The following is a 16,530-nucleotide window of genomic DNA, read 5'->3' as shown; positions in this document are numbered from 1 at the left end:
TATATCACGCTCTTACTACTAACTTATACATTCCTCGAACCTTTCTGTCAAGTCTTTGTACAAGCCTGTATATGTGTCATGGCTAGTAGTTGGCGCGCCGCGGTTGTGCTGCCCTACTTGATACCGCTTGCCCTATGTCAATATACTCCACTACCTAGGTACGTTAATTATGTTTGTTAACGGGCACTTATCAGTGACGGTACAATAGATGGGCACAGGCGGTGGCTTTATTGGAAAATCTTCTATACGTTCACGGAGGTCTGACAGATCAGTATGATCAATACTCGTACACATCTGCACCGCCCACATCAGAACTATTGCTACTTGACCTTTCCATATCCTTCAGCGCCACTTCCCCGCCGTGGCAACTGCTCTCAAATACAACAACCACGAGCTCTTCTCCCACTTTAGGATGGCACACCCTCTCCGCATTCAACACTACTTCATTCCTGCTTTTTGGAGGTCAACCAGGACCGAATTCACAAACAGTCCTTACTTCCCTCAATGATTCTGCCACGCTTGTTTCCGCTTACGACCGCACGGACCCGTCATTTTTCATTGAGCCTCAGAACTGGGCTGGTGAACCAATGAGGAGGATCCGTCATTCAGCATCGTCAACTGGCGGCAAGATCTGGATTGTTGGCGGTGAGAAGGCCGATGGATCCGGAAATGCTTTCTCTGATCACTACCTCTTCAACCCTATTTTACAAGAGTTCGTGGAGCTTCCATCTGGTGGTAATGCCCCGCCTGACATTTATGGACATGCATCGCTCATTCTCCCTGACGGACGACTCCTTGTCTTAGGTGGATATTGTGCATCATGCGGGGGGCTTATACCCCTGAATACCATCTGGTCTCTTGACACAACACAGGCAACCCTCGCATGGGATACGATATCCCTCTCGAATTCCACCATGCCAAATCCACGCCGCGACTTCGCAGCTGTTGTCCTCGCCACGGGAGAAATCCTAATTCATGGGGGAGGCGATGGCGAATTACAGACAACCTATAGCGATGGATGGATACTGAATACCACCCAAAATCCCATGGTCTGGGAAGAAGTGCAGTCTCTTCAGCAACTTGGCGCTCGCAAGGACCATCTAGCAGTACAGTGTAATGGTCAAGTGCTCTTTGCCTTTGGTGAGTCCCTCCCTGTTAGCTCTTTGTTACTGTCTGATCCAACTCAGGTTACGGAACTTCTGCACCTGCGTCTGCCACTATGGAAATATACAATCCTTCTAGCTCGTCCATGGTCTCCTCTTACAGCCCGCCACCTGCGGGCTCGACTCCAGCCATCATTTCTCTCCCTGCACCTTCTCAAACTGGCCACTCTGGGTTAAGTGGGGGGAGTACAGGTGCATCTTCAGCGGTGTATCCAACGAGTACTGCCAGTGCTGGTTCCAGCTCTAGTAAAAATAACATAACCGCTGTCGCTCTAGGTACCACCTTCGGCATCATTGGGCTCATTGCTGGTGGACTCGCAACTGTTTGGTATATCAAACGCTCGCGGGGACGTGGGAGGTTCCTCATTCTTGGTGGTGACCATGAGTACGACAGTACCGAAGGTGGTCCTGCTGATTTCTTGTCCATGGGTTCCGAGCGAAGGAGTTACGGATTCCTAGGTGCACGCATCATCCCGCTGGCTGCAGCTGTCGCTCGTTTTAGGTTAAGCAAACATTGTTCCCCAATGCCACATCACCCGCGCCGCGACATGTTTGCCGACGAAGATACGCGACAATTCGGGTGGGGCAGTCCTCCGGATATGTTACGCAGGGAAGGCAGTGGCGGAACTGGCTCATGGTCCATGCGCTCGATGGGTGCAATGGTGCGCGGCATGATTTCCAGGGAGTCCAGTGCAGGCAATAGCGGCCGAGGCTGGGATGATTGGGAAAAAATTGAAGGTGATCACGAGGGCCTGATGAATGAGGGAAATAACTCGTACAACGGGATACCCAACAGTGGACATTCCCATGACCGAGGTGGTAGCTCAGGGTCGTACATAGATCCATTCTCAGATCCTGTGCCACATGACGGAAAGTACGACTCGCATCAGCCAGACCATGGAGCACTCAAGCCTGATGGCGAGTATGACAACATTAATGTTGATGCTGCAAGCCGAGACTCGCCTCCCCTTCGCCCACTGAGGACCCATCTACCTTTCTCCGCACCCATTTCCACCCTCAGTCCTTTACATGAGGTCGCGTCCGACTCAACCAATACCATAGCATCATTCCCCAGCCCGTCACAAGATAATTCGTCCTCCAACGGCAACTCTTCCAGCAACGCTTATGCCTCCCAACCAAGCTTTTCCTCGCAGCCGCCTTGTAGTCCTGTGACCGCCTCCACATTGCATTCCTCTGCTCCTACCATTGCACCCTCACGACGCCACTCATCTATCCTCGACTCGTATTCACCTCCTTCGACCCCCATTCGTCGATCAGACAGCTGGTGGGGGCGATTTATGAAGACATCTCTACTTGATCGACAAAATTCTACCGGTCAGAAGCCATTAGATTTACGGGACCCTAACCCAGCTCCGCGACTCATGTCGATCAACGAATCGAATGCTTCCCGGGACTCTCTAGAGTCCGAACATGAGCAATCAATCAAACATATTCGCCTGATCTCTCCATCTGTCTATAGTGGCCGGACAGCGAATACTGAGGTTGCAGAGCGGCTAGGTGGAAGCTATGATGTCGTACAGCGAATTGCTTCGGACGGATCTACGTCACATCGAACAGCTTCGATTGGTTCTATTAGTGCAAATGAGCACGGACTATTGGGTGGCTTATCATCCGATCAAACCAGGCTTACCTCTTCCCGACCTATATCTCCGGCATCATGTCCCTCTTCTTCCTCAAAAGAGCCTTCGAGGACTGGACCCACTACACATGATTCTCGGTTCACCAGGGCCGCAGGTCATGCTGTGACGTCCAGGGTTCAGGAAATGGAACGGCAGATGACGAACAATCTGGTGGCGGAAGGTTCTACACCTCCGCGGAATACTCGCAAGCGAGAAGAAGTGCCTTCCCGTACCCGTCCAAGCATTCAGTATGGTCTAGCTCCACGAGCATCGTTGTATGTTGCCAACCCTGACAAGCAGTGTGCCTAACTTCTGCCCCTCTGTTAATCTCTGGAAGGAACTGTATTGCTTATCCTCCTGTCTTTACTGCGGTTGTTTGAGTGGATGTAACACGATATACTATCTGACCGGCAATTATTCCACACGGTCGCCCAATGTGTATTTTATTTTATTTCAAATGCATATACTATGGTCCGGAAGGCATCACGATGGTTGGAGAAGTGGCGATTGTATGTTTATCATACAGACCAGAAAGGGAGTTGCTGTGCACCCTGAACACATTTTGGGAACGTACTTGACTATGACCTCAACTATCGTGGTAGTGTCCAACACTGTGCGTGTTGTCTTCTTGGCAGGTAGATCATTTGGGCATGCCACGATCAAAGATGATGGCAGGGAAACATCAGATGATTGATTACGATGTTCGTAATTTGTGATCGGTCCATATAGTCAAAGCCGATGGCGACGAGTACGCGAGTACTTTGGACAGCCAACTTGAAGTTCGGTAGTTGAACACGAGCCTGCCCCCACTTTCTAGCACGCGGTCAGCGTCATGAGACCACAGGGACCGTTCCAGAACGATATACTGAATCCGAGTGCTTCTAAGCAACTATGAGAGAATTAATAGAGGTGATCTGCCCACGTCCTGTCATCTGTAAGCCATCGAACCCCATGTTCCTGTGCTGAACGATGCCAACGTACAATCAATCATTAGACAACACGTCCTCACCGCTATTTTGACGGTCGACTCGGTTATTGTTTTATTGTGGGGCAGGGCACGTCCGCCACGATGGTCGTTTTTGTCGCTGACAGTGACGGATCACGACGACCATGCCCTGATAGAGTGACGGGATACAGAACGAACCTGTTATGGGTGCCCCTGTCCCTGTAAAGCTTAGTGCACCTGTCAATGTGCTTGTCATGCGCCCCGACAGCACAAGACAAAGTGCTACGGCCGTTATAGTAAGTCGACAAACACGAGGCGAAATTTGAATTAATGTTCGTCAGTGCTAGCATGTTATGGCTGGGGTTCAAAGAATCCGGTGACCGGGGCAGAAGGTTCAGGGTTGGTGCCAGATTGAGAGCCTATAGATGGAATTTCCCAAAGATAAGAGGAAAGCATGGCTTTTTAGCTGCCCATCCTAAAAGGGGCGCTTAAGTTCCGAGGAAGTTGATAAGCCAAGTCACAACCTTACTCACTAGAGTTCAACGGCGCCGGATGGGGACAGTGGTAGGTAGAGACCGGCGGGCACTTATGGGACCGCATAGCACTTCCCAAATAGCGATGGTGCCGTTATTTTAACTGGATCATATGTACATATATATGTGACATCAATATCAGTGCTCTGATTTGTTGGTGTGAGCTTGATTGTGACTGGTGTGGGTATAAGTTGGCCCATGGTGACCAAAGTGCGAAGTTAGATCTAGGGTCACCGCCGTCGGGAGAGTGCTTCACACAGGGTAGTTCCGGCTCTTGAGGCATTATTGAGACATCTATATCAGGGGCACGATTCCTTGATCGGATTCTACGAAAAACATTTGAATGAATTGAATTGAATTGAACCGCTTACATCAACGAAGAAGCGATTAGAGTGTAGGGACGAACAAATTCACAATTTTTGGGTTAATCTTGGCGGTGCAATCAGATTGAGAACGACCGCTACTGTGCCCCAACGCTACAGGGTTTACTGGTCGCTGTTCGGCTTAGTGAGAGTTCTGTTGAAGACATCTTTGATAGATGGTGGCAACTGTACTTACTAAAAATGAATACACTGCGCCAAGGCAAATGCAGTCTGAGTGGAAGGACAACGTGTCAACCGCTGTAGTACCGTGCGTCTCGCTGAGCCTTAAAAATGATTTTCTGAGTTCAACTTTGCAACTTCAAAATTCGGGAAGCTTTGATCGCCAGGGCATAACGATGATCGCAGAGTTATTCAATTGTGTTAGGCTTACCTACGTCGTGTCTTCGCATCTACTACTTGCGAAGAATTCGAAGCTCATTAATTCGATGCTGTTTGAACCTTGTTTCAATTCTGCGCTGTACTTCCAGTGAGTTTATCTCCGCAGCCAAGTGTGCCGGCAATCGGTTGTCACTGGACGGACGAGTGACTTTGCTCCACTTGATCTAGGCCATCTGCCAATGTGATGCGATGATAGGTATCCGGGTTTTCGTCATATCCGTTCGATCATATCTTGAATGAATTGCAAGGTTCTGCATTTAACTTCTCTGACTTCTGTGGCAGGTATGAAAAACGGGCGCCGAAACTTACCACAACAGACGCACAGCAAACCACCCAGGTCCTCGAACACCCCTTCATCATCATTTTATGTCATCTTTAATCGGAGATCCCATGTGGTAGCCTGTGGTAGCCACTCAAGGCACCTATCAGAAAGCGCTTCGCTTAGAACGTGCTGCTGACTTGGGCGTTCCAATCTCGTTTGGGGATGGCTTGTTGATACCATCATGCTCCTATACGTTCGGGTCAAGTTCCAGTCCGATTGCTTCTTAGCTGTATTACAATACACGAGTATGCTGCCACTATCCACGTGTCCCACAGCGAGCAGATAGTTTATCCCTCCAGCTCTTTCAGGATGGGCTCATTGGGGTGCTTCTCCTTGAGGTACTGATTCCATCTTCAGACACAACATCACCGCGCAAAAAGTATCACGAACTTTGATAAGCTGTTTCACATAGTTCTCCTCCGCATCCGTCTTCGACATTCCCTTGATGCTGTCCCAAGCCTTCCTGCGAGACAGGTCAGGTCAACTTATCTAGCGTTGTTTCCACTCACCATTTAGCACGCTCGACAAAAGAGAACACACTGGGTTCCTTGGTCGGATCTGCATCTCCCACAGTAGCTTTGATCGCCGAGAAAAGTCAGTTTTACATTCTTCTACAGAGGAAGCACAGGAACCTTGCTTGTAGAATTTGTAAAACTGTGGATGATCCGTATCGATCAGTATGGTTCGTCTACGATCTTCAACGAAGTCATGACTCGCCTCCAACTTGACAGTAGCATCCGGGCCCGATGCCGTCTTGTCCAAACCTTGAACGTACGCCACAGCTTTTTCGAATTGAGAGGACATCGTCGTCGAAGGTCAGAAATGAAGATGCTGGGTGAAGACAAAACGCAGCTCTCTAGCAACAATTGCCAGATCTGGAACCGGCTGCATTTATTTCTTCGAGATCTTATCAGCTGACCACCGCGATATAATAAATCGCATTGTTTCAGAGCTCGCTTTGAACAAAAAATGAGGCCAATGCACTTGCTGCTATTGTAACAGACATGAAATCTGAATCACTCTAGTCCTCAACAAAGTCATGTCTAGCCTACAAAATACTGCACATTTATGCAACAAGTACTCACTGCATTCACCTGTTAATCCCTTTTTCCTTAAGTCTCATTGGTCGACTGCGAGCACAGTCCGAGCCACGTCGTCGTTAGCATTGTGACTCTGTGTCACGAAAGCCTTGTTGTGACCTATTCGTCACGAAAACCCACACGCCGTCTCACTCCCACCCATGACGACTAGTAGTACTTCGCGTTCAGCTCCACCGCCGTCACTACAAGAAGTACAAAGAAAATTATCCGTCCACTCAACAGCTAGACCTAAGAAGGTTCGTGTACATGTACTCCAATTCTCCTGATTTTGTCACATAATCCGGATCGATCTGAACCCTGCAGGCCCTTCCAGTGTCACAACCACACGTTTCTGGTACCGAGTCTGACTCAGACTCGGCTTTGTCACCCGATCTTGTCTCTCCAACATCACAGTCATATGGTTCTAACGCGGTCTCTGGCAGCACATCTCAGCCTCCACTATCCTCCATTGCAGAGGGAAAATCAGGGAGCGGTGAGGAATCTGACGAAGACGAAGAGGAGGAGGAGGAAGGTGGTTGGAGAACCGCAACCAAGGCTGAAAACCCGCAAAGTTCTTTCGACGAGAAGATGATCAAGTCGGGCTATCTATGGAAGAAAGGCGAGCGACGCAAGGTTCGTACATCGGAGACCGTCTTCTTCCTATTTGGTGTAGATAGCAATTATCACAGACTTGGAAAAAACGATGGTTCGTTCTTCGACCTGCACATATCGCGTATTACAAGACCAACGCGGAATACCAACTGTTACGCCTGCTGGATCTCTCCGACGTACATTCCTGCACCCCAGTCACGCTCAAGAAGCACTCCAATACGTTTGGTGTCGTCTCTACTGTTAGAACGTTCTATCTCCAGGCTGAAAGCCCAGTGGAAGTCCAGCGGTGGGTCCAGGCAATACAGGACGCGAGGGAGGCTCTCATGACCATTTCAACTCAAACATCGCTACTAACACCCCCTATACCGATACCCGGGGCTCAATCAGCACCTTGTCGCATTATGGTCTCGAACTCGCCTCCGAAAACATCCCACGCTCAAAATATAACCTCCTCGGACTCAGATGATGCTTCGCCAAGCGCACAGCGAACCTACTCGACGTCCTCGCAGAATCGCCTTGCGATTTCTTCCTCACCCACGCGAATGCAAGCTATACCAAAAGAAGCCGCGAAGATAGTCTTATCTGGATATTTGATGAAATGCGGTTCGAAACGACATAATTGGCGCAAACGGTGGTTCATGTTGAACGGTGAAAAATTAGTCTACTCGGGAAGTCACATGGTAATGGGTATTCTTGTACTTGCCATGTCTGATTTCTTGCTGACACGGGATCAATTGAATATGGCTATCAGGACACAAAACCCCATCGGCAGTTTTCATTTTCTGAGATTCTCGATGCCCTGGAGTTCGATATGCGGAGTCACAAGCACAGCGCACCTATTCCTCCTCCTTCCACTTCGCCATTATCATCAACATTACCCGATGACTCGCACGGCCACTTTACGTTCAAGATAGTCACTACGAAAAGGACGCTACTGTTATGTGCTCCAAGCGAGGAAGAAGAAATTAAATGGCTTAGTGCCATTCGTGCTCTTATAGCTCGCCGATCAGGCGCTGGTGTCGTGCCAGGAGACCTGGGTGGAAATGTCGGCAGCGCCTCGAAGCAGCCGGCTTCTGGTACAGACGCCAATCAGGGCTCTGGGGGAGGATCTGCATCGAGTAGCGGGTTGAGACACAAGGTCAGGAACTTGAGTATAAGCGGACCGAGTGGCATTGCCGCAGCGCCCATTTCGGAGGACTAGAACAAAGTACAAACAACGCAAGATAACGGCATCCTTCCAAGTCACCTCAGTTGTCCTTCAGTAACACTCTCACGTCATTATTTTTCCAATCATGCTTCCCCGGGTGTATTTGAACTCGACTGTCATCATTCATTGCCTCACGGGCATCAGTTCTATTCCTCTTCTAGTGATATCTATGTCTCAGTCTGGTGTTCTGCACTTTATGTAGACCACCTCTGTTCGCTTGTGTTACAATGGTTGGACGTATAGACCCTGACACTATGATTATTCGGCAGATTCGATTGTGATTTCATATATAATATACAATACTAGTTTGATAATCATTGGCAGGGCGAAAGCGACAAGCGCGGAGGATTTGACAAGCGAATCCATTTTGAGTGTTATTGTTGGTCCATGGGGTCTCCCGACGGTATTCAAAGCGAGAACCGGAGAGGGTCGGTCTGGGTTCAGTCTTCTCCGGCTCTCTGATGGAAATCACTACGATTGTTGCGAGGGATCATGAGGCAGGTCAGCACATGTTTTCCCGAGTAGGTATGGCTGGGTTTACACTGCCCTTTGGTTCTGCTGTGTATTTGGAGGAAGAGGGAATAACGAAATGACCATGAGTTATGTGGCAGGAGGGAATGAACCCCACCCTACATGCTGTACTTGTGACAAAGAGTTGAAAGGTTCGAAGCGAATTGACATCTGGGGGGGGATACACAAGCGTACATTGTCGTACACAAGCCGTACACTGATCATGGAATGATGATCAGCTAGCGCCCTGATTTGGAAGGCCGCGATGCAAGAGTGCCGTTTAACGCGCGGAAGCAAAAGCGCCCCTTGCCAAGTTCTCATGGTATGGGGGTGGATGTTTGGTAAGGAAAGACCCCGAAACTACCTTCTGTCGAACTTATATTAATAGATTTACTATTTCCCTTTTTTGGTTATTTTATTCTTTGAACAGGTGTTGTCGTTCCCCGTTCTCGTCGAACGTTATGCTGCTACTTATACTCTCGTACATAGAATGCGTCCTGTGTCGCTTCCTCTTGTTTCTTTCTATCTCATTGTACATCATTTCTCTCCCTGTATCTTTGTTACCCCACACTCTCCCCTTATACCTTCATCTTCGTAATCACCATGCCCCCTACACCAAAGTCTCCTACTCAGGCTAGACGGACCGGAGCGCCCAAGGCTAAAGGCGCTGTGCGCGCCAAGTCGGGTTGTTACACGTGCAGAATCCGTCGGAAGGTAGGTCTTTGCACGTCACTCCTTCGATCTTCGATCGTCGCTTCTTTGTCATCAGGCGCTCATTCGCCCCCCCCCCCCCCTTCCTAGAAATGCGACGAGCAGCCCAACAACGACGGCAGCTGCCAAACATGCGTTCGACTTCGTCTACAATGTCTTGGTTTTGGCGCAAAGCGTCCAGAATGGTTGCGGGTATGTTATTTTATTTAAATCATTCCCTTATCATTTTGATTCTTTTCCTCAAGGCAAGCGACAAAGTCGTCGACCTACGAGAAAAAATTAAAAACTTTCTTGCCGCACAAGGAATGATTAAAGGGCATTCTGGTGCTGGGCCTCGTCCCAACGACCAGGAGCCTTCTATTCTATCACTTTCGGCGGACTATGCTTCTCCAAGCACGAGTCCGCAGACACCCACATTGTCGATCTCCAGCGACGAGCGACACCCGGGTATAGCCCGTAATGATTATCTTCGGGGGGACACTGATGCTCGTAAGACTCCTATCGTGGAATACCCTTGCTCGTTTTCTCATATCGTCGTAGGACTTCCCGTGATGCAGGACATTGATTCACCATTGGACGCTCGGGAAAATTATCCCGGGGTTATGCTGCCTGCGTATCCTTCCACTACTTATACGACTAGCTTAGATCCATCATGTAAGACCCCGTATCGTTACTAAGTATATGTATGTATCATAGTACTCAAGCCCTCCTTTTGGCAGGGACGCAATCAATCCTGCCTCGACCGCACACCAGCGACTTCTCTGCAATGTACCAAGCAACCTTCCCGGACGAAGACGAGAATAACGTCGTCATACCCTCTGGATATCTCTTGCCCCAGCCCATTAACACCGTCCAATATAACTGGTTTAACCTGAACATGCAGCAAAACGCATCATTGCAACACTATATGCACCATGTTCTCCGTATCCAATATTTGCATGCCGATGGGTCGATTGATAAACTCATATGGAATCTCATACATTCCAGTGATTCTGCCCGAGAGGCTGCATGTTTGCTTGCAGATTTGCACCGCAAGAGCACCCAAGGTGCAATTGGTTTCACTACGCCAACAGACCATTCTGTGTACGCACGCATCCAAAGTGCACCAGTGACGGAAGGAGACGCTCTTGCAAGTCTTTGCATGGTCTCCTATTTCCTCTTCTCTGGGGGGCAAGGGCAGTGGCAAGCGTTCCTCGACAGCGCTTGCGAATTTTCCATCAAAGTTCTCCAGCGGAAACATCATGCGCCGGACTGGGCGCTGAGCTTATGCACTGACAGCATGCGATTTATCATCAAGACGTCCATGTGGTTCGATGTCCTCGCCTCTGCAACGCTGATCCGTCGTCCCAAGTTCCTTGATGTGCTCCGTTCGCTCTATGACCCCGCCACTGCCGTCGATGATGGCAGACCGGAGCTTTCCATGATGGGCGTCATGGGATGCGAGAATCGCATCGTCCTCGCTCTCGCTGAAATCGCTGATCTCGCATGCTGGAAGGATGAATGCAGGCGTGCTGGAAGACTCAGCGTTCCCGAACTCGTCAGACGCGGGCAAAATATCGAAGCCATTTTGAAGACCACCAATGACCCTGACTACCTCCAGGGCTTTGAATCGGAGAAGTTACGCCGACGACGCCTCACATCTGACGTATTCCGCGCGTCCGCGCTTGTTTATCTCCACTCCGTTATCTCTGGGGACCATCCACAATGCCCAGAGATCATGAGCAACATCGCAGAAACAGTCAAGTGTCTCAGGCGTGCTGAAGACGTCAGCACAGCACGCCATGTTGTGCGCAGCGTCGTGTTCAGCATATGTATATGTGGCTGCCTGACGGATGTTGTTCAATACCGCGAATACTTCCTGCGGCGCCTGCAGGAGCAGCAGACAGAGACAGTGGGGAACTGTGCTCGGGTCGCTGAACTTATGAGAGAAGTGTGGAGGAGCCGAGAGCGAGGAGAGCCCGTGGACTGGCGTGTCGTCATGCAACAATCCCAGATGCTTCTTGTCTGAGGGGCTATCCTACGACACATGAACTTTTTCCCTTCGTTGCTCTATGCATAATCTGTTAAAAGTATTTGGGCGCCCCCCTGGTGTGCAGCGCGCCGAATTATTTCCTCAAGATCTTCATTTTCATACCACACAAGCTGTATATCACACTACATGCCTCGACGAACTTGCATCATCTGTGACCCATACTACACACGACATACAAATGCTATGTATTGTTTTTCTAGACATAATATCTCCACAGCCTCGAGGGGCACCGCATGTCTCCTATCATACCGCATGGGGGTGTATCAGCACTGCCGCTGGTTCCGGGTGAGCCGAATTAATTTTCTTATCATTGTGTAATACTTTCCTCATCTGCATATATATGCATGTAGTTTCAAATTGCCCTTTAACTGAAATTCGGTCATTCGGTCATAACGTTCTCGAGCTGACTTAGCGCTGACAGTCTTCTGCGAACTATCCGGAACATATTCAGGATGCTGTATTAGAGATCCCCTGGCTGCGGTATGAACCTAATCAAAGAGCGCAGTGGCGGGTCTCCTTTAAGCCGTCAGAATCAAAGCCTTCAATTACAGCTTTCGCAAGTCGACTTGTAAGAAAAAAATTCATTCAGAAGTGGTGCCCTGAATATTAATCAATCTAGGACCGTAGCCGCTTATAGGCTCTCGGCCCGTTACATAAATCATGTTTTACACTGGCAGCGACACCAAAACGTCGCAGCAACCCCGACCCTCCTTGATATGTAACAGTATCCAGGACCCTGGCAGTATCTATCCATAAATTGATTCGGCGACGTCCTATAGTAAAATCTGGCCCTACCCGCATGCACGGACCAATCACGAGTTGGCATTTGTCGTGATCGCCTTCCACGGTCATGCTCCAAATAGGTTTGCCCTGAGAGTATCATTGCCATTGTTTGCAGATAGAATATCATATCAAACTCGAGCTTCCCCTTCCTTGATAAATGTCCAAGATTGCACGGTCTGTGGTCACCGTGACGCGATAGGTGCCGACAATTTGGGCCGAGTACTTCTCCCAAAATGAATCACATTTTCTTGTAAGTTATCATTTCAACGTCGGCGGTTTCGAAGGTTAAATGTTAATTAGAGAATGTTCCATCGTGATGGTGCGTTTTTCACATCGGTTGAGTTTATTATTGATATTGACATTGTCATCATTCAACTGTAGAGTTCTTGATCCTAGTCAGGCCTGAGAATACAGTCCAAGTTCATTCTAGGTGGGTCAGTCACAGCTCCCGACAGCGTACAACGAAACAAGCTGTCGCGCGAGTTGGCATCTGGCATCAAAATCATTATGCCCGTTCGGCCCTAAGGCCTTACGGTTAAACTGACGTTTGTTTACATTTAAAATTCAGCCATGCAACATAACTCAATTTCTAGTTATCCAATTATGTCAAAGCACCCCAGCCTCGTTTCCTCCGGTCTGCAACCAGACGATAGCCTACTTGTCCCCTGCCTGCAATCCGTTCAGGCTACAGCCCTCGCTTGACTTACACAGGCCTCAAAACAGCTAGGTCACAGCTTGGAGATTCTTCGAAAATTCTATTCAAGTTTTCCTTATACAAAGCACGGCGTCAGGCCGCGAACCGAGCCGGGACCGGCCTGCTTCGACTGAGTGCAACAGGGCACCCATGGCAGGGTTCAGCGCTCAGGAAGTATAAGCCGGTTATCGTGTAAGGCCGCATCATTACCGGGTATATATAGCACCCTAGTCCTCCTTTGGCAGAGCTCCAATCAAACGCACTATGCTGCCCCGACCCCACACCAGCGAATTATCTTCAATGTACAATGCACACTGGTCAGACGACGACGACGAAAACTACACCGTCATACCCGCAGGTTATCGCTTGCCCGCCTCCGTTAGCCCCATTCATCAGAACTGGATCGACCTAAACAGCTACCAAAACTTATTGCATTATTATATGACACATGTTCTTCCTATTCAGTTCTCTCATGCGGACGGGTCTGTTGACGCCATCATCTGGAATCTCATACATTCCAGCCATGCAGCCCGAGAGGCTGTTTGCTTATTTGCGGATTTGCACCGCAGGAGTACCCAAGGCGGTCCGATTGGTTACAGTGCGCCAGAAGACCGTGATGTGCACAGACGCATCCAAGGGGCCATAGAACCAGTCACGGAAGGAGACGCTTTTGCAAGTCTTTGCATGATCTCTTACTGCCTCTTCTCCGGCGGCCAAGGGCAATGGCAGGCATTCCTCGACAGTGCTTGCCAATTTTCCCTTGCCTCCCTCAAGCAAAACCCCTCTTCGCCAGCCAGTGCGCTGATATCCTGCACCGACAGTATGCGGTTTATTATCAAGACGTCCATGTGGTATGATGTCCTCGCCTCCGTAACTTTGATCCGTCGTCCCATGTTTGAAGTACTCCGAATTCTCTCTGATCCGTCTGGCACTGCCCTCACTGATGGCAGACCGGAGCTTTCAATGATAAATATTATGGGATGCGAAACCCGCAACATCGTCGCCCTTGCTGAAATTGCTGATCTTGCATGCTGGAAGGAAGAAGTCAGGTGCACTGGTAGCCTCAGCGTTCCTGAACTCGTCAGACGCGGGCAACTCATCGAAACCGTGCTGAAGACTACCAACGACGATGATCATCCCCACCCTACTGAAACAGAAAAATCTCGCCTACGACGCCTCACCTCCGCTGTATTCCGCATGTCTGCCCTTGTTTATCTCCATTCCGTTTTATCCGGGGACTACCCGCTATGTCCAGAGATCATGGACAGCGTCACGGAAACAGCCATGTGTCTCAGGCATGCTGAAGATGTCAGCGCTGGCATAGCGCCCCATGTCCTGCACAGTATGGTATTCAACATATGCGTCTGCGGCTGCCTGACGGATGACCCTCAATTCCGCGATTATTTCCTGCAGCTTCTGCAGGGGCAGCAGATGCAGACAGCGGGGAACTGCGCTCTTATCTGTGATCTCGTGAGACGAGTTTGGGCGAGCCGAGAAGGAGGGATGCCTGTGGACTGGCGCGTTGTCATGCGAGACATGCTTCTTGTCTAAAATGCCATCTTACGACACATGGTCTTTTCGCTACCTCTCTTCGTTATTTGCTAATTATAAAGGTGTTCGGCACGCCCCTAGCCCCGTGCTGCATGTAGCGCGTCAAATTTTTTTCGGACGTTTTTTATTTTCATACCCTACATGTTGTAATTCATACATACCCCACGAATAATTTACTGATCTATCTAATGATATTTATGTGTAGCTAGGATGGTGTTTCATTGGAGGAGGTGGAAGTTAATTCCAAACAAGTATTACTAATACAAGTCCTTGAACTCAGAGACGACTCTCTGAGAGAGCTACCCTGAGCCATCAGGCTGGCTCAGCAATACCAAACACTTTGTCATACTATCGTTGGGCCAGAGTTGCAAAATTTAAGGACCTCATTTTCACATCTCAATAACTACCACACATTAAGACAAAATAATTACATGGAATTATAGCTACGTGTGTCATAGGAAAGCTCTAATTGACAGAAGAACGAAATGTATTTAGAAGATGCTGCCAGAGGGATGCCGACGCAAGATGTTAGAAATAGTAGAGTTGCAAAATTTCCCATTCATGGAGCGGGTTGGCGTAGATGTCACACTATGTCACAACATCGATTCTATGAATCTGAACCCCGACCCGGCAACCGGTATGCATGAGACGCGAGAGAGTAAAACATTGGCAAGCGCAAGAGAGTCCGCAATCAGAATTGATTCTCCGCTCCAACCTGTCACGCTTGAGCATTCTTTGACACCAGTGATTGCATCGTCAATAACAACCACAACTCTGCTCTATTCTCATCGGAAAAATTCTCAGAAGGTAAGGGTAGGTATGAGGTGTATGTGAAAAAAAATGAAATTTTTTGGTTCGAAACTTCGTCCTCCCCTGACTATTCTATGTGAAACAGGTGACTTCGAGTGATAGATTTGGAGCCGTACATGTTCCTCATAGGTATTTTTTTATAAAAAAAATACAATGCTATGAATCTGTGTTGGAAGATCCTAGATCCAAGAGTAGAGGACTTAAGATGTGTTGTTGCGTGAGCTATGAAGCGTTTTGCAACTCTGGCCCAACGATAGTAGACAATGACAATCTTCGTTCTTTGCGGAACACTAGCTGAAGCCAAATGTCCCAAAAAAGAAAATGGCAACTTCCGGGAACTGTTTCGTTTTTGACGATTGGCAATTTGACTCAGCATTTTCAGTGAATGGCTGTAATAGACCACCTGAGATCTTTCTTGCTATATTCTGGTGCCTACGGAACGGCGTTCACAAAAAAAAGAGTGTTTCCTTTTCGACAATTGTCGGACTGAGTTGACCATGATTGGATCATGTGCAGCGGGACACTCGGTGCGCCTTTCCCTGCCACCTGCTTCGTTCTGTATTGCACAGTGCAACGTTTCAATATGTCCCTTCGGTCATGACGTATGCCAGTGATGGGCCGAAAGTACCAATCTGGCCTAGTTCATTTCTCGTGTAATCCTGTATTAATCAAAAACCTCGAGGCCTCAACGCCCCAGCCCTCATGCATATGCACCACCCTTCCCATTGATAACAGTGACACGACCACCACTCGAAACTACAACGGCCGTTTTAGTCATGCAACAGGAGATGGACACACAACCAGACTCTGGTCGTGCTTCCCCCTCAGATACGGTTTCTTCTTCCAGTACAACCAACTTTGGTATACCCTAAATATAAAGGACTCAGGCGTTCACTGATGATGCCGAAAGTACCAATCTGGCCTAGTTCGTTTCTCGTTGTGTAATCCTGTCTTAATCAAAAACCTCGAGGCCTCATGTACCACCCTTCCCATCGACAACACAACCACACCAGTGTAGACTACAACGGCCATTTTAGCCATGCAACAAGAGATGGGTATACAACCAGACCCTGGTCCTACTTTCCCTTCGGACACGGTTTCTTCTTCCAGCATGACCAACTTTGGTGCACAGCATCGTCCCCGTTCTCCCCGTTCGACGGCGCAACATCGACAACA

The 16,530-nt window shown here is 48.9% G+C and overlaps 5 protein-coding genes across 5 annotated transcripts; 4 read left to right on the top strand and 1 right to left on the bottom strand.

Moving 5' to 3' along the window:
* Nucleotides 1-78: 78 nt before the first annotated feature.
* On the top strand, nt 79-3,112 carry F5891DRAFT_1183378 (uncharacterized protein; the record flags this gene model as incomplete). The annotated part of the gene is made up of 3 exons (XM_041366271.1): nt 79-158; nt 209-1,140; nt 1,188-3,112. 3 exons carry the CDS (start codon nt 79-81, stop codon nt 3,110-3,112), a joined length of 2,937 nt encoding a protein of 978 aa, XP_041231007.1.
* A 2,057-nt stretch (nt 3,113-5,169) lies between these two features.
* On the bottom strand, nt 5,170-6,265 carry F5891DRAFT_1009314 (acyl-CoA-binding protein). The gene is made up of 6 exons (XM_041360584.1): nt 6,083-6,265; nt 5,998-6,019; nt 5,875-5,941; nt 5,756-5,828; nt 5,353-5,706; nt 5,170-5,304 (listed from the first exon to the last, which is right to left on the bottom strand). The coding sequence occupies exons 1-5, from the start codon at nt 6,167-6,169 to the stop codon at nt 5,653-5,655; spliced, it is 303 nt and encodes a 100-aa protein (XP_041231006.1). The 5' UTR covers nt 6,170-6,265; the 3' UTR covers nt 5,170-5,304; nt 5,353-5,652.
* On the top strand, nt 6,266-8,580 carry F5891DRAFT_1009308 (uncharacterized protein). The gene is made up of 4 exons (XM_041360583.1): nt 6,266-6,701; nt 6,769-7,077; nt 7,134-7,736; nt 7,808-8,580. Exons 1-4 carry the CDS (start codon nt 6,606-6,608, stop codon nt 8,255-8,257), a joined length of 1,458 nt encoding a protein of 485 aa, XP_041231005.1. The 5' UTR covers nt 6,266-6,605; the 3' UTR covers nt 8,258-8,580.
* Nucleotides 8,581-9,376: 796 nt separating this feature from the next.
* F5891DRAFT_976361 (fungal-specific transcription factor domain-containing protein) lies at nt 9,377-11,492 on the top strand (the record flags this gene model as incomplete). The annotated part of the gene is made up of 5 exons (XM_041376598.1): nt 9,377-9,487; nt 9,575-9,676; nt 9,730-9,973; nt 10,025-10,138; nt 10,204-11,492. 5 exons carry the CDS (start codon nt 9,377-9,379, stop codon nt 11,490-11,492), a joined length of 1,860 nt encoding a protein of 619 aa, XP_041231004.1.
* A 1,346-nt stretch (nt 11,493-12,838) lies between these two features.
* F5891DRAFT_689769 (fungal-specific transcription factor domain-containing protein) lies at nt 12,839-14,647 on the top strand. The gene has a single exon (XM_041372808.1). The coding sequence runs from the start codon at nt 13,258-13,260 to the stop codon at nt 14,542-14,544; it is 1,287 nt and encodes a 428-aa protein (XP_041231003.1). The 5' UTR covers nt 12,839-13,257; the 3' UTR covers nt 14,545-14,647.
* Nucleotides 14,648-16,530: the final 1,883 nt, after the last annotated feature.

Source organism: Suillus fuscotomentosus (genome assembly GCF_016647785.1).
Source record: "Suillus fuscotomentosus strain FC203 chromosome Unknown F5891scaffold_7, whole genome shotgun sequence".
NCBI classification, from domain to species: domain Eukaryota; kingdom Fungi; phylum Basidiomycota; class Agaricomycetes; order Boletales; family Suillaceae; genus Suillus; species Suillus fuscotomentosus.
Note: the sequence above shows the minus strand (reverse complement) of the source record. Positions and strands in the feature narration are given on the sequence as shown.